The sequence below is a fragment of the Mustela putorius genome, unplaced genomic scaffold, assembly GCF_011764305.1.
Source record: "Mustela putorius furo isolate JIRA1106 unplaced genomic scaffold, ASM1176430v1.1 tig00000407_pilon_pilon_pilon, whole genome shotgun sequence".
Lineage (NCBI taxonomy): Eukaryota > Metazoa > Chordata > Mammalia > Carnivora > Mustelidae > Mustela > Mustela putorius.
Genome location: NW_025421373.1, coordinates 6,665,295 through 6,679,541, shown reverse-complemented (window position 1 = coordinate 6,679,541; position 14,247 = coordinate 6,665,295). Strand labels below are relative to the sequence as shown.

At 47.3% G+C, this 14,247-nt stretch overlaps 1 protein-coding gene across 2 annotated transcripts in view; it reads left to right on the top strand.

Annotated features, from left to right (window-relative positions):
- MTMR12 (myotubularin related protein 12) overlaps positions 1 to 14,002 on the top strand; it is a 72,312-nt gene extending 58,310 nt beyond the window's left edge. The window contains exons 12-16 of one of the 2 annotated variants that reach the window (XR_006606587.1): positions 930 to 1,000; positions 3,215 to 3,387; positions 6,164 to 6,331; positions 7,278 to 7,434; positions 11,068 to 11,295. Coding sequence is in view for 1 of the 2 variants with exons in the window: in XM_045079448.1 (XP_044935383.1) it covers positions 930 to 1,000; positions 3,215 to 3,387; positions 6,164 to 6,331; positions 7,273 to 7,434; positions 11,068 to 11,637 (1,144 nt within the window). In the remaining variant the exon portion in view is untranslated. Of the gene's footprint in view, positions 1 to 929; positions 1,001 to 3,214; positions 3,388 to 6,163; positions 6,332 to 7,272; positions 7,435 to 11,067 lie in introns of both variants that reach the window. The other variant, XM_045079448.1, reaches the window with a different exon arrangement.
- Positions 14,003 to 14,247: the final 245 nt, after the last annotated feature.

Below are 14,247 nucleotides of genomic sequence, written 5' to 3'. Positions count from 1 at the left end.
CTTTATGATTAATCTCAATTAGTCATTTTGGGTTTTAGAATTAAGTTGAGAGCCCCAGAGACAGAATTACATTCTCTTCCCTACTTCATAGTTTGACTAGTTCCCCTCTGTTGCCATTAAGTTAAGAGGGGACACAAGGAGGTACAGAACAGAGGTGATGATTGGGGGTATGAGCTTCAGCCCTGGGATTCTTTTGAAGAAAGAGAAGAATTCTTCCCTTGACCTGGCACGGCATCTCTCTCAGTTCTGTCGGGGAGGTGTGTGGCATGGAGCCTCAGTCCTCCAAACACTTATTACCAAATACATCTTGAAGAGCCTGCCACATGTCCCATAATTTGCATGTATAATTGCAAACAGTGATGAATGTCATATAGAAAAGAACCCTTCATTATGTGGGGAGTGCAGAGAACAGTGAAGAGTCAGCCAAGGAAGGCGCCTCTGCAGGCAGAGAACCCTCATTAGAAGTAGAGAACAGTCAAAGCTGTAAAAGTAATAGTGTGTGCAGAGACAGACAAAAGGGATTTCTGGGTCTTTTGGGTCTTGTCAGCCACAACGACACGTTTGGCAAGTGACCTTGAATTCAATGATGCGGGCGTGCAGCAGTTTCTGATGTGGGCATTGGCAGGTCTTCCTGGAACTCTGGGGCTTGAGTTCTCAAGAAGAGTTTGTAGTTTAGAAATCACCTAGCTACGTTTCAACATCAGTTCTGGGATTCCCTTCTGAAATTTTTCAGTTTCTAATTGGCAAATGAATGTCTTGCAGTATCTGAGTAGTATAAGTGGTAATTTGCTTCTTTTCTGGAGGATTTCAAGCGGAAAAACAAATGAGATTGTCTCCCTTAATCTTCAGTTTTCTGTGTCTAAACTTCTCGTCGTTTTGATACCAGCCTCAGGAACTAACGCTGCTTTTCTTGTCTCTTTCCAATTTAGACGTTGCCTGAAAAAAGCAATAGAGATTACAGAATGTCTAGAAGCACAAAACATGAACGTTCTTCTTTTAGGTAATATATTTAAAGTACAAAGAGTGGTTTTCATTTTCTTTCACTTGAGATTCAGCTTCTGTATACACAGTTTTATGGAACTGGAATTGTCATGTAAAAGGAGTGAGCCAGTAGAAATCCCTCCCATTCTGTTCTTCTCTGACCTTGGTCTCCTCTGCATTTGAGGTCAGTGTTACAATTTTAAAAATAAATCCTTCGTTTAGAACTTGGCAGACCTGTTTGCAGCCCAAGAAGGAATTGTTTGGTATCTTGACCAAAGCTCATATTTCCAGTGCTTTGGATTTTGTTTTATATTAACTCAGCTTGGTTAAAGTTAAAACCTTTTGATAATTTGTTTTATATAAAGAAACCCGTGGATGGTTTAATTGTTATTTTTATGCCTTTGTGTTTGATAATGTTGTGCAGTTGCTGTAGAAACTTTGTGGGTCATGATTTCCTTTTCCTCAGTGGGCTTAACTTGCTATACTTGCCAACAGGACATAAACATTCAGAATGTGTAAAAACAGGTGTAAACCACTTTTTTTTTTTAAAGGTTGTTGCTGAAATTGGTTAAATCTGAGCTAAAATGTTATGTTTGCTGTTCAGAATATTTTAAACTTCGTATAGATCTGCACTTGCAGTTCAGTAGGTCATCTCCTGCTTTCATGCCCTGAAGCTTTTACCATTGCTCTGATGCACTCATGACTGCAGAAATCTCGCCTCCCTGGCAGGCTGGAAAATGTGTCTGCCTGGGGCTTCTGTACCACCTGATATTGGCTCAGTGACTTCAAATTGAATACATTTATTGAGCACATACCATGTGCAGAGCTGTAGACTTCTGCCTTCTAGAAGTTTACCACTTAACGAGAGAGTTGACCTGAACATGTTATTGAAAAAGACCTAACCACCAATGACAGAACAGACTGACTGACTGGTACAGAGGAGGAGGGATGAATTAGGATCTGAGAGGGGAAGTACCCAGGGCCAGATGGCACTAGCCAGAGTCGCGTCAAACAAAATCTGCATCTTTGGCTGAGGTATGAGAAGTCACTCGCTCTCAGGTGGGCGACTGAGCTGTCTCCTCTGAATTCTCCTTTGCTGGCCCCTCTTCCTGTTGTTACCCACTCATGTGCTGTGAATACCCTTCACATGCAAGAAGGAGTATCCCTTTAAAAATGAAACTTGTTTCAGAGGCTGATAGCACCCCGTAGACGGAGCTGTTTCTTGGCGATCCGTGTGCTCCCATAGTGGAGACCTGTCTCCCGGAAGAGAAGCGGGAGTGCACGTGTAGGCCTCCCGGTTCCAGGGTCAGAGTGAAAAGCTTCCTGGGGGAAGCACCTGCCTACTTAGAATTCACTCTCAGGTTTCTCTGCACCGCTGCGCGTGCCACCATCCTCAGGGACATTTTTAAGTAGCTGCTGGAGTTGCACTTTTTGTAAAGGGGAAACCACAGGGGATGTAGATCCTACCTTTTAGGATCTGAAAACTCTAAGGCCAGTGTATGCACGGTAATGTATGCTTTTACTTGCTGTGAGTCCTGAATGCTAAATAAGCGTGTGAACTGAATTTGCGCTGTTCGGGCTTTGTACTGTGCGCTCAGGGATGGGCGTCTGGGAGTCGGCCGAGGGGAGTCTCCTCCAGGCTAGGCGGAGGGAAGCAGGCCCCTCTGTGCTCTCAGACAGAAAGGGAAAGAGCTGTGGAGCTGGGAATAAGGGAGTCCAGAGATCTCAGCTTCCTCCAAAGAGGAGGGAGTGCAGGAAAGGAGCTCCGAGGTGAGTCTGAGAAGCAGCCAAGCCTGGGAGCAGTGGGTCCACTGAGGCCTCTAGCTTTGACACGGTAGCCAAAAGAGGTGTGAAGTTGGTCTGTGAAGCCCAGCAGGCCACCATCAGGTGTGTGGTTGTGCCTTTGCTGTGCGGCACGCCGGGATGCCTGCGTGCTGACAGGGGGCTCGGCTGCTGTTCCTTATTCCTCCAGTAAGCAGATCCGCGCTTAGGGCCAGAATACATGGGAGCCTGTACGAGACTGGCCAGAAGCAGTTTGTCTCTCGGTCTGAAAGCCCTACGTTGTTTCCCATCGGCCCTTGCCCTCAGAGAAGTAGGGCCTGACCATCAGTGAGCAGGGCGACTCTGCTTTGGGGAACCCCGTCATTAGCTGTGCGAGTGCACGCGCTCTGGGCGGCTTTTCATAACTTCACACTCTCCTGCCTCTTTGTACCGGCACCGGGGCCCCTCCCAGAGGAGAACGCCTCCGACCTCTGCTGCCTCCTCTCCTCCCTGGTACAAGTGATGATGGACCCCCACTGCCGAACCAGGGCTGGTTTCCAGAGCCTCGTCCAGAAGGAGTGGATCATGGGCGGGCACTGTTTCCTGGATCGCTGCAACCACCTCCGTCAGAGTGACAAAGAGGAGGTGAGTGTCCTCATCGCAGAAGTGCCTGGTCTCTTGACTTCGTACCTGTCTTCAGGTGGAGGGTGACTGTTGCAGAGTGCATGCGGGTGGGCGTGTTAGGAACGCTGTGTTCACTTCACCGTGTGATGACCCTGCGTGCTTTCAACAGGACCGGAACCCTTCCCCGAGGAAAGGGATGTTGGTGTGTGCGGAGCCTTCTCTTCTAGACTGTGTACACCAAGGGTGGATATTTATTTCATGATGGGAATAATACTGATTCATAAAAATTAATTGAAAAGACTCCTACAATTTCTGTTAGGTTAATCTTTGCAAAAAAAAAAAAAAAAAAGAATGGCCAGTATACAACTTTCTTACAGAAAATGCATAATAACACATAAATCTTTTCAGAATGAAGGATGAGGTTATGTTAATGTCATCTGTTACCAGGACCTTATCAGCAGTGTATGTCTGTTGTGAACACAGCCCCTTCTGTTTCTGGCCATGTGAATTGCTCCACACCGCGACCCTGAATTCAAGTGTAGGAGAGTTAGCAATGTGGTTTAGCCCCCAGAGTGTGGTGCACTTGTCTCAGCTGTGGCTGTGCAAGCTCCTTTGGCTGCATTATTAATGATTGTGGAAGGTAAAATGAAAACAGGTGAACTTTCTTTAGTTAAATCCCCTGCAAAATTCCTGTACTCCAGGAGCATGACTCATGGCTGTTCTTACTCTGGATAGTAAATGAGTCTGTGGTGGGGAGCAGCCTGGTCCAGCATGCCATCGGAGAGCCGTGGCTCCTGCCCTCCAGGCCTCGGTGCGTTCCTGACAGACCCCGGTTTCTCTAGCTAGGCCTTGGGGTTTCTTTCAGGCCTCGTCTCTGCTCATCTGTGTCCCATCAAGCTGACTGGAAATCACCATTTTGTCTTAGAATGGACTTTGCCTTTCTGAGGACTTTGCCAAGGTTAATGGGATGCAAATAACCTGATGGACAGAGAGAGCTGACACTTCATGGGGAAGAGTATGTTGTGGATGTCTTGAGAAAGTGAGCACTCCGTGTCCGGGAGGAATAAGTCCAAGAGCAGATCCAGTCTGGTCTGCTTTCACCCAGACTTTGGAGAAGTCAGGCAAACTTTCTGAACCCATTTTCCTGACTCTACAATAAGGTTCAGATATTTTCCATTCTATTTAAATGATACATTGAGTGGAAGATGAGATGAGAAATAAAGTTGCCGTATCAGGGTGCCTGGGTGGCTCAGTTGGTTAAGCGTCTGCCTTTGGCTCAGGTCATGATTCTGGGGTCCTGGGATGGAGCCCCACATTGGGCTCCCTGCTTAGGAGGCAGCCTGCTTCTCCCTCTCCCTCTGCTTGCTGCTTCACCTGCTTGTGTTCTCTCTCTGTCAAATAAATAAAATCTTTAAGAAAATAAAATTGCGATATAAACATTTTTAAGCATCTCAACATCAGCATGTTGGAGTTGTTGGTTTTTCTTTATTCTTCTAATATGTGACCACTATTATTTCATTTCTTAAAGTTTTAAAATTTATTTTCTTTTTAAAGATTTTATTTATTTATTTGACAGAGATCACCAGTAGGCAGAGAGGCAGGCAGAGAGAGACAGGGAAGCAGGCTCCCCACTGAGCAGAGAGCCCGATGGTGGGGCTCGATCCCAGGACCCTGGGATCATGACCTGAGCCGAAGGCAGAGGCTTTAACCCACTGAGCCACCCAGGTGGCCCTAAATTTATTTATTTTTTTAAATTTTTTATTCTTTTCATTAAAGGTTGATTTCTTTGAGGGGTGGGGGTAGAGGGAAAGGGGAGTGAGCATCCCAGGAAGACGCCACACCAAGCTGGGAGCCCGACATGGAGCTTGATCCCACCGCCCTGAGATCAGGACAGGAGCCAAAACTTACTGTGCCACCCAAGTGCCCCAGTTTCTTAAATTTATATTTTTATACTTGAGTTTAGTTGACACCATATTAGAGTTTTAAAGGAAAATGGGGTGGTCTGCGTTGTGATATAATGGATGCAGCCCTGCATTTGGTTCAAGAGCTGGATTCCCGACTCCTGTCTCCCTCTGAGCTGTGTGGAGGTGCAGGCAGCCTCCGTCAGGGAGAGGCCACGACATGGCCTATCTTCCCACCCGCAGGTCACTGGGACTGCAAAGGGTAAACACTTTGTGAATGACAAAGCACCCTAGAAAACTCTCTCTGCCATTAACGGGCTTTCCTCTGGGTAGCTAATGAAGGAAGCTGCCAGTTAAAAAAGATCTGTACATTTGTGGAAAAAGCTTAGAAACTCACCTGTGCTGCTTCTGTCTTCTTTCATGTCCTATATCTCTTCTGCATTATCATCTTGGGGGAAAAGGAATATGGATAAAATTCAAAATATTTGAGAACAGTTTTTTGGTAATATAATCTTTAAGCGAGAAGAGTGGAACTCTTTTGGGGGGAGATAACAGTTTCACTTAATTGGGGTTCAGAGTGTTCCCTAGCCTCAGAATCTGTTGTAATTCATCGACTGTCAGTGCTTGATCAGTAAAGAGATTTTATGTATTTCGTCTTTGAGATGTCTTTTACGCAGATCGGTACTGCCAAATACTGATACCAACCTACAGGCACGCCGCTTCAGTGGAGCACATTCATTGCTCAGAACGGGATGGCGTCTACTGATGGTTCCCAGATAATATGGTGTTCAGAAGTGGTTATTCCACAGCTGTAGAGATGGCCGCCTCTGAACTCGGGACAGATGGCCTTGGACTCCTAGTGCGTGCTCAGTAATGTGTATCTTGTTTTCCCATAGGTTCCCGTGTTCCAGCTTTTCTTGGATTGCGTCTGGCAGCTGGTGCACCAGCATCCCCCAGCATTTGATTTCACGGAGACGTACCTGACTGTTCTGTCAGATAGTCTGTACATACCTATTTTTAGCACCTTCTTCTTCAATTCGCCTCATCAAAAAGAAACTAATATGGTAAGAGTCCCTCTTAGGAACCTGTGCGTTAAAGAAGCCCGGACTCACAAGTAGGTTGCAATAGTTCTGATGTAAAAAAAATACTTGCTTCACACTAAGTCTATACGGGGCCCTGTCTTGAGTGCTTTCCGAGTACTGATCATTCTCACAGCACCCTGTGGGGTATTCTAACCCTGAGGTGCTGAGGCACTGAGAGGATGGGTAACTGGCCCAAGGCCACACAGTACATATTGGGGCTGGAGAGCAAGTATTGGAGCTGAGGAATTAAGCAAAATTAAAAGTTATCCTTTGTAAAGATGATCAGCCTCCTCTTCCATTGACCTGATGCCTGGAGTTACTCTGAAGAAACAGAGACGAAGCAGAGCAGGGCAGCTTGGCTTTTAGTTTCCATCTTAAACTCCTTTAGTCTCCCTTGAGGCCTCGCTCCTGGGAGTTTTACTTTCTCACCAGGCTGAGTGCCTCTGGGTAGCTTTCTGCTGGCCTCTGGGTTTGCCCGAGCTGGTCCTTCGGGAGTGGTTTTAGCAAATTCCTCAGTGAAGTGGGGGTACAGAACCTGGGCTTCCCGTCACACAGCCCCGGATCACAGCCCACTGCTCACCAGCTTCAAGAGCTCAGGCAGTTCACCTCAGTTTTCTGAGCCTCAGTTTCCTCAAGTATAAAATCTGAGAAATAGTGGCCTTACAAGGTTGTCATGAAAGTGCCCATCAGTGGCTGGCACGTGGCCCACTAGAAAACAAGGTGACCTTCTTCCCTCTCTCCCTTCCCACCCAAAGCCTTACGCGAACAACCACTGACAGCCGAGGCCTTTAGAAAGGAGGATCCCATGAGAGTTCCATCTCCGCAGGGCAGGAGCACCCTTCCTGGTGCGAGTCTGTCCGCACTGTGTGTTCGCTCTCCTCCGCCTCCCTGGAAGCCATCGTGACCTGTGCTTGTTTTGGCAGGGTAGGGAAAGCCAGGAGACACAAAGCAAGCCTTTGAATCTGCTCACCGTGTGGGACTGGTCTGTACAGTTTGAACCCAAAGCCCAGATGTTGCTCAAAAACCCTCTTTATGTGGAAAAGCCAAAACTGGACAAAGGCCAGCGGAAAGGAACGCGTTTCAAAGTAAGATGACCCCCTTCATCTGCCCAGAGATCCCCGTGTATGTAAGGAGGAAAGTTATGTATGGATTCTGTAAGCAGCCTGCAGAGTCAAGCTTTGTGGCGGGCACATGTCAGGGCCCATGAGAATCATTTGTTTTCAGTGCTCAGCCTTTGCCCTAGTGAGACATTTGCTAAATGTCCTCGGGGATGTGACTGCCAAGACGGCTGTGCCGCATGGGATCCTGCGTACCCCCTACCTAAGTGTTGGCAGGGTAAAAGGAGCATTAATTGGGGGTTTTGCTCTGTCTGTACTGGTTCATTTCTTCAAATAGCAAGACCTTTCTTTCTTCTATTAAGGGCTGCACAGCTCCCCCCATCGCCCACCCCCCCACCCCCCTGTACTGACAGAGCACGGATGCAGCCGCAGTCGGCACGTACGCAGACGGCATGGCTGTGCTCCAGTGTTTATAGAAATCGGCCCCAGGCCTGATTTGGCCACAGGCTGTCCTTTGCTGACCCATGCTGGAAACCAAAAATGTCAGATTATTTGGATATCCCTTCAGATATTTGTTACTGATGGTTCTAGTTATTAAAACTCCCAAGTTTCCTAGATGGTAAGTGATTTCCATGCCCTCTCTCAGCTCTGTCTCGGGCCTGGAATTTCCCCCCACCAGACCCCACAAAGGGGAAAGCGGTGGTGGTGAATCCCAGGTCAGTGCATGTCTCTGCCTTCTCCACGACCCTACTTCTGATCCCATCTGCCATCCAGGGAACCTGGCCATCCTGATATGGGAGGTGCTCCATTCTAAAGAGGCTTGGGGGCCTGGTGAGCCAAAACCCTCATTTGTAGAAGATTCCAGCTTCTGAACAACTTGGAGCTCTTGCTTTACTCTCTCAAGGGTCCTCAGGACCAGGGTAGATGTGTCCTCTCCCCATGTAGTCTCTTTCCTGCCTGCCAGACCAGAACAGCCCTGAGCTGCTCAGCTTGGCCGGAGGTCAACCTTTCCTCAGTGTGCGGTCCCCCCTGGTGGCTGCATGCACACTTCTCATCTGTTGGGGACCTCAGAATGCCCTGGGCCGGAGGGGCAAGAGACCGAGGAGACAAGACCTAATCCCTTATTTCGCATGGGAGGAAATTGAGGCTCCCCCTAGCAAGACTGGATTTCATTTCTGTGTTCCGATCCAGTCGTTCTCAGTGTCCCTTCTTCTTACAATTAGGAGCAGGTGGCTGAGGCTCCAGGAGCTGACTGGAGCAGGAGGCTTGAGCCAAAGAGTTGGAGAATCTCAGATTCTATCAGCTAAAGTGGAGTTGGGGCTAGAGCAACAGGGAACTTTGAAGCCTTTTGTGAGAACATCATGTGTCAGGCTTCGGGCCCCTTGTTGAGTGGGCAGATGGCCTTGGAAAAGTTCTGTAGAGACTGAGAGGCTGTGGTTTACCAGCAGGAAGCACTGCTCTCACATTACCATCGGGGGGCCGCCGCTCAGGCATGCCGTCTCAACCTCAGCCTTGACCCCGCATGCTGCGCCCACCCTGCCCTCTTGAACCCACACTTGACATAGGGCTTGAGAGTAGGGGCTTCCAAGGCAAGTGGAGTTCTGTTAAGAGCCCAGTCTCTGGAGTCAGACTATGTGTAAAACCCCCTTTAGCACTTTATAGCTGGGGTCTTTGTCTATTAACCTCTGTGCCTTGGTTTCCTTGTTTGTAAAATGGAGCAGGAACAGTGACTTGGAGAATTGGCCCAGTCGATGCCTGGAAAGCACCGAGCACAGAATCCAGCACGTGCTAAACGCTCAGCGGCTGTTCGCTTCCACCTGCGTGCCGCGGTTCCCCAGCCCAGACTGAGTCACCTTGACCTCTGGGGACGAGAGAGGCTGGGCTGCTGACTCCTTGCCTTCCACAGGCCTGTCCCTGGCTGGGAAGTCAGAAATCCTGGTCAGCTCTTAGTTGTGACATTGTGGCTGGTTTTGCTTTTCTTCGTTTTTTATTGTTTGTTTGTTTGTTGCCTAGCTGTGAGGAGATGAGTGCTGCGCGCACCTCTCTAACTTTTCTTCATGTCTACTATGGTAGACTTTCTAGAATTAGTCCCAGTGCCATCCATCCCATATGCCTTTATGCAGGGCGACTTTGCCACTCTTCCTTTTAAGAGGTAAAGTTTATTTTCTCTCCTCTTGAATTCAAGTAGGCCTTCGACTAGTTCGGCCAACAGAAAGTGGCAGAAGTGATACTGAGTTTCAGAGCCTGGGCCTTAAGAGGCCTTGCAGCTTGCAGCTTCTGCATTTATCTTCTTGGGGACCTGAGCCATCATGGGAGTCCTGTGGCAGCGACCAGGAAGTGCCCCGCAGACTCCTCTACTCTCCGCTCTGGGCCCCCAGAGGGATCTGTGGGCATCGAGGACCCAGAATCTGTGGGTCTGCTGTGCTCAGCCTCCATGACTTGGGGACTGTTTTGGCCCTCCTCCTGTCACTGCAGCACACTCCTCAGAAGAGGCCGAAGAGTTGTTCCTCTATATTCCATAATAAAGGATGCTTTCCCCCTCACACACAAGGGAGAACCACTGGCAGGAATATATTAGAGAGTGATAGGGCTAGCCTGCCCATAAAACTGTTGACTTCTTACTTCAGACACCTCAGGAGCAAAAGAGCTGGGCAGAAACAGCGTCTTCGCAGTTGCTGACCTCTCTCTTGGGCTCCAGGGGTCCTTGTAACCTTCCACCTCTTTACCCATCTTCACAGCCCAGTCCTGGTGCTCCTCAATAGAATACCTTGTTTTGGCTGCAGGTAGAATCACTGGAGAGGAAAATAACGTAAATGCTCTATTATTTTCTACTCTCGCAGCTTATCAGGCAAGACCATCTGGCCGGTGTAGCCATTTCCTCAAAATCCTGCTCCCACTTGTCTCTTTGTCCTTAAGAATCCTTGTGACATAGGCCTGAGCTTCCACTAGGTGCCTGATAACCGCAGATGTGGTTCATTGAAGCGGGGGGATCCACGTCCTCACGGGGGCTCAAAATGTTCTCAAAGAAGAAACATTTTGCTCTCTTCAGAAAATGAATCAGCCTCACACCCAAACTCCCCTAATGGGCTGCCTGTCTTGGGTTAAGCTTGTTCTTCAGAAGTACTTATTGTGCCTGTGCCTGGAGAGGAGGGAGTAGAATGCTTCTCTTTCTGTCACAACTCACCTCTCCTCCGCACAGCTCCATACGTGCCTGCTTTCACCCGTTTTTTTGTTTTGTTTTTGTTTTTGTTTTTTAAAATTTTTATTTATTTATTTGACAGGCGGAGAGGCAGGCAGAGAGAGTGGAAGGGAAGCAGGCTCCCTGCTGAGCAGAGAACCTGATGCGGGGCTTGATCCCAGGATGCTGAAGGCAGAGGCTTTAAATCCACTGAGTCACCCAGGCGCCCCTTTTACCCATTTGTTTATAAACGCAATGTGCATCTAATGTTTGCATCGTGGAGTAAACAAGAGCCCCCTCCCCTACCGTGCTACTGCTTTTTGATGATTTTTCACTCATGTGGCAGTTCTGATTTCTCAAGACTCTTGTTAAAGCAGGATTTTGCCCCCCGCCATCCACGCTTTTTTTTTCCTTTTTTGAGAAGAATTATTATAACTGCTCTCAGGCTAACCAGAGATTTTTATTTGTGTTTTCTCTCAAAGCATCAACGACAACTTTCTTTACCACTCACCCAATCTAAATCATCTCCCAAAAGAGGATTTTTCAGGGAAGAAACAGATCATTTAATTAAAAACCTCCTGGGCAAGCGGATTAGCAAATTAATTAATTCTTCTGATGAGCTTCAGGACAACTTTCGAGAATTCTATGAAAGCTGGCACAGCAAGCCCACGGACTACCACAGTCTGTTGCTGCCTCACATCGAGGGGCCAGAAATCAAAGTCTGGGCCCAGCGCTACTTGCGCTGGATTCCAGAAGCCCAGATCCTGGGTGGTGGCAGAGTGGCCACCATGAGCAAACTCTTGGAAATGATGGAGGAAGTAGAGCACTTACAAGAGAAAATCGACGAGAGACACCACAGCCAGGAGGCCCTCCCGGCGGAGGCACCCGCATTGCTGAGGAGCTCTGCCCGCTTGTCCTCCTTGTTTCCTTTCGCTCTGCTGCAGCGACAGTCCTCGAAGCCAGTCTTACCCACCAGTGGCTGGAAAGCTTTGGGTGACGAAGACGATCTGGCCAAACGAGAAGATGAGTTTGTGGATCTGGGGGATGTGTGACCCGTCTGCTCAGTGATTGTGAAGGAAGAGCGGTGAGGGCTGGGACAGGAGGCAAAGCCGATTGCTCTCCGGATTAGTGGATCACGCTGAAGCTTACTGCTGCGGGGTGGGGGGCGGGGAGCCTCTAGTCCAGGGCTCTGCAGCAGGAATCCTGGACCTTCAGGAAAAGAGCTGGTTCTCGTGTTTATTTCATGCTCCTGAAAGACTATGCAATTAAAACCATATCTGTAGTATTATTAATTGAAAACAATTACTACTTGACCCATAATAGAACCGTGGCCATTGTCTGATGCGTAAGTATTATACAGAACCTGCAGTGGCGGGTCTACTACTAGAAAGGGCTTTGGTCAGACATTCTTGGACTCAGTACTCACTTCAGATCCTTCCTGTGCCAAGATAATTTATCTAGCCCTTGGGAACAGTGTGTGTCCCTCTACCCATCTTAGTTCAGCGCAAATTTAGCTTTATCCGATGTGTGTATGGCAGATTGAAAGGCTCCCATAGAGGCATTAAGATGTATGGCATTTGTTTAAACCATAGCATTTTTCCTTTCTATATCCTCTCGCCTGAGAAAAGCTGGGGAAATTCCACCCGTGTCCCCCATACTGACATTTCCAGCCGTCCCCCCTCCTGCATGGGCTGTGTCACTTTGTGTGGGGCTAGCCGCCAGCCCCACTGCCCTTGCTGTGTGCTGACAGCTCCAGGTTTCTCTCTGCCGCTCCGACCCCTCGCTGCCGCCCGCCGTTGCCCCCCGCCGTGGTGCACGGAGTCCCAGGATCTTGCTGCTAAATCTGTTGGTTAAACTGAGGGGATCCCTTTGGTTTGCCCGAAGGAGCTCCCATTCTTCTGGAGCCTCTTCAGTGTTCGAAAGTGTTTTGCCTTTTTCTAGCTGTGTGCCGAGGCTTGGGACCATTTGTGACCACGGTCCTCTGCCGCAGTCTTCTCACGGTCTCCCCAAGGTCTCTAAAACCGCGCAGATGTGAGCAGGATCGCTTCTGCACGCGGCTTCCATAGGGAGGCCGTGAAGCCTGAATGGCAGAGGTGATGGTTCTCCTCCAGTACCTCAACGATTTCAAAGCCATAGAAGAAACTTGATTATGCCTGGTCACCTTGGATCTGCTGTCTAAATGGTATATATATTTTTAAATGCAGTAAAGTACATTCTTAAGGACCAGTTTTTTCTTTCTCAGTGGAACCCTGTTAAATCCCACAACAGGAAGGGGGGAAAACTAAGGTTAGAATGTTGCAAATTGAATGTTTGCCTTTTATATACATTTCCTCTCTGGTATCAGTCTTGCAATTTGAATGTTACATGTTTAGAAAAAGTTCAGTTGAACTTCAGTTGAGGGCAATGAGAAATTTTGAAACTGTTGACAGAAGTTTCTCAGTTTGCACTGAATAGTCTTTCTGTACGTGTAAGAAACTGCTTGGCCGTTCTCCTCATTCCACGCTGACACATGAGCCAGGTTGGTCTGTTAGAATGACAGAGGCTGAGAGGGCAGGATTCCTGCATTGGGGGCCAAACGCATGTCCGGTCTTGGTTGCCTTAAGAGTCTCCCTAGTGAGTTCAGTGTTAGGCTTGCAATAGGGATTTTAAAAATACACTAGTTCATTAGCTACCTTAACATACATTCTGTGGGCCTTCTTAAACTAGCACTAACCTCCACTTCTCTGCCCCACTGCCTCCCAGATACACTATGGAGCTAACTATTTTTGTTACCATATTATAACGTGAATATTTATACAGTAGCCTCTTCAATCTTAGACTCTTAGTAATTTTCATTCCAAAAATGCCCGGTGTGATGCTTTACACTCCACAAAGTATGGTTTAAAGGCACAAGGTCATGGCCCTTGTCATAGCAGTTGAATGTGCTTTGAAATATTTTTCTATGATTTTTAAAAATAATTACAATAGAAGAATAAGCTGTTGTAACATGTGAGGTCATGACAATTTATGTATTTATATTTGAAATCAGATTTCTATAAACTTGTATTTGTGTACAGAATTCTCAGTCGGTTTATATATTGTGACATTTTTATTCAAGATTGAGATATGGATTATGCTTAACAGTCCAGGCTGAAATGAGACCATTTACTTTGTTTAAAATGCTGCACTGTGCAAGTTTGGAAATGTACATTAATTTACTGTATATAATATCTTGAGTTTGTTTATACCTCCAAGTTTTTACACTGAAGATAAATTAGCTTTAAAAACATTCAAAACTTTTTTTTTTTAAGGGAATAAGCTGTTGGGCTATTATCTGTATAAATGTGCTTTCTATTTTCCCAGCGTACAATGAAAGTTTATACTTGTATCTCACTGCATCATATCTGATTGCAGAAATTAAAGCACAATTTACAAGCAGTACTGCATTAGATGTGGTTGATACAGCATGGAACAATTTCATTCATCCAGTGTGTGTGTGTGTGTGTTGGGTTGAGTTGGTTGGTTAGTTGATTGGTGATGGGAAACCAACAATCAAATAAATATTTTAAATTTTAGGGGCACCTGGCTGGTTTGGTCAGTAGAACATGTGATTCTTGATCTTGGGGTCAGGAGTTTGAGCTCCATGTTGGGTGCAGAGTTTACTATAAAAAAATAAAATTTCA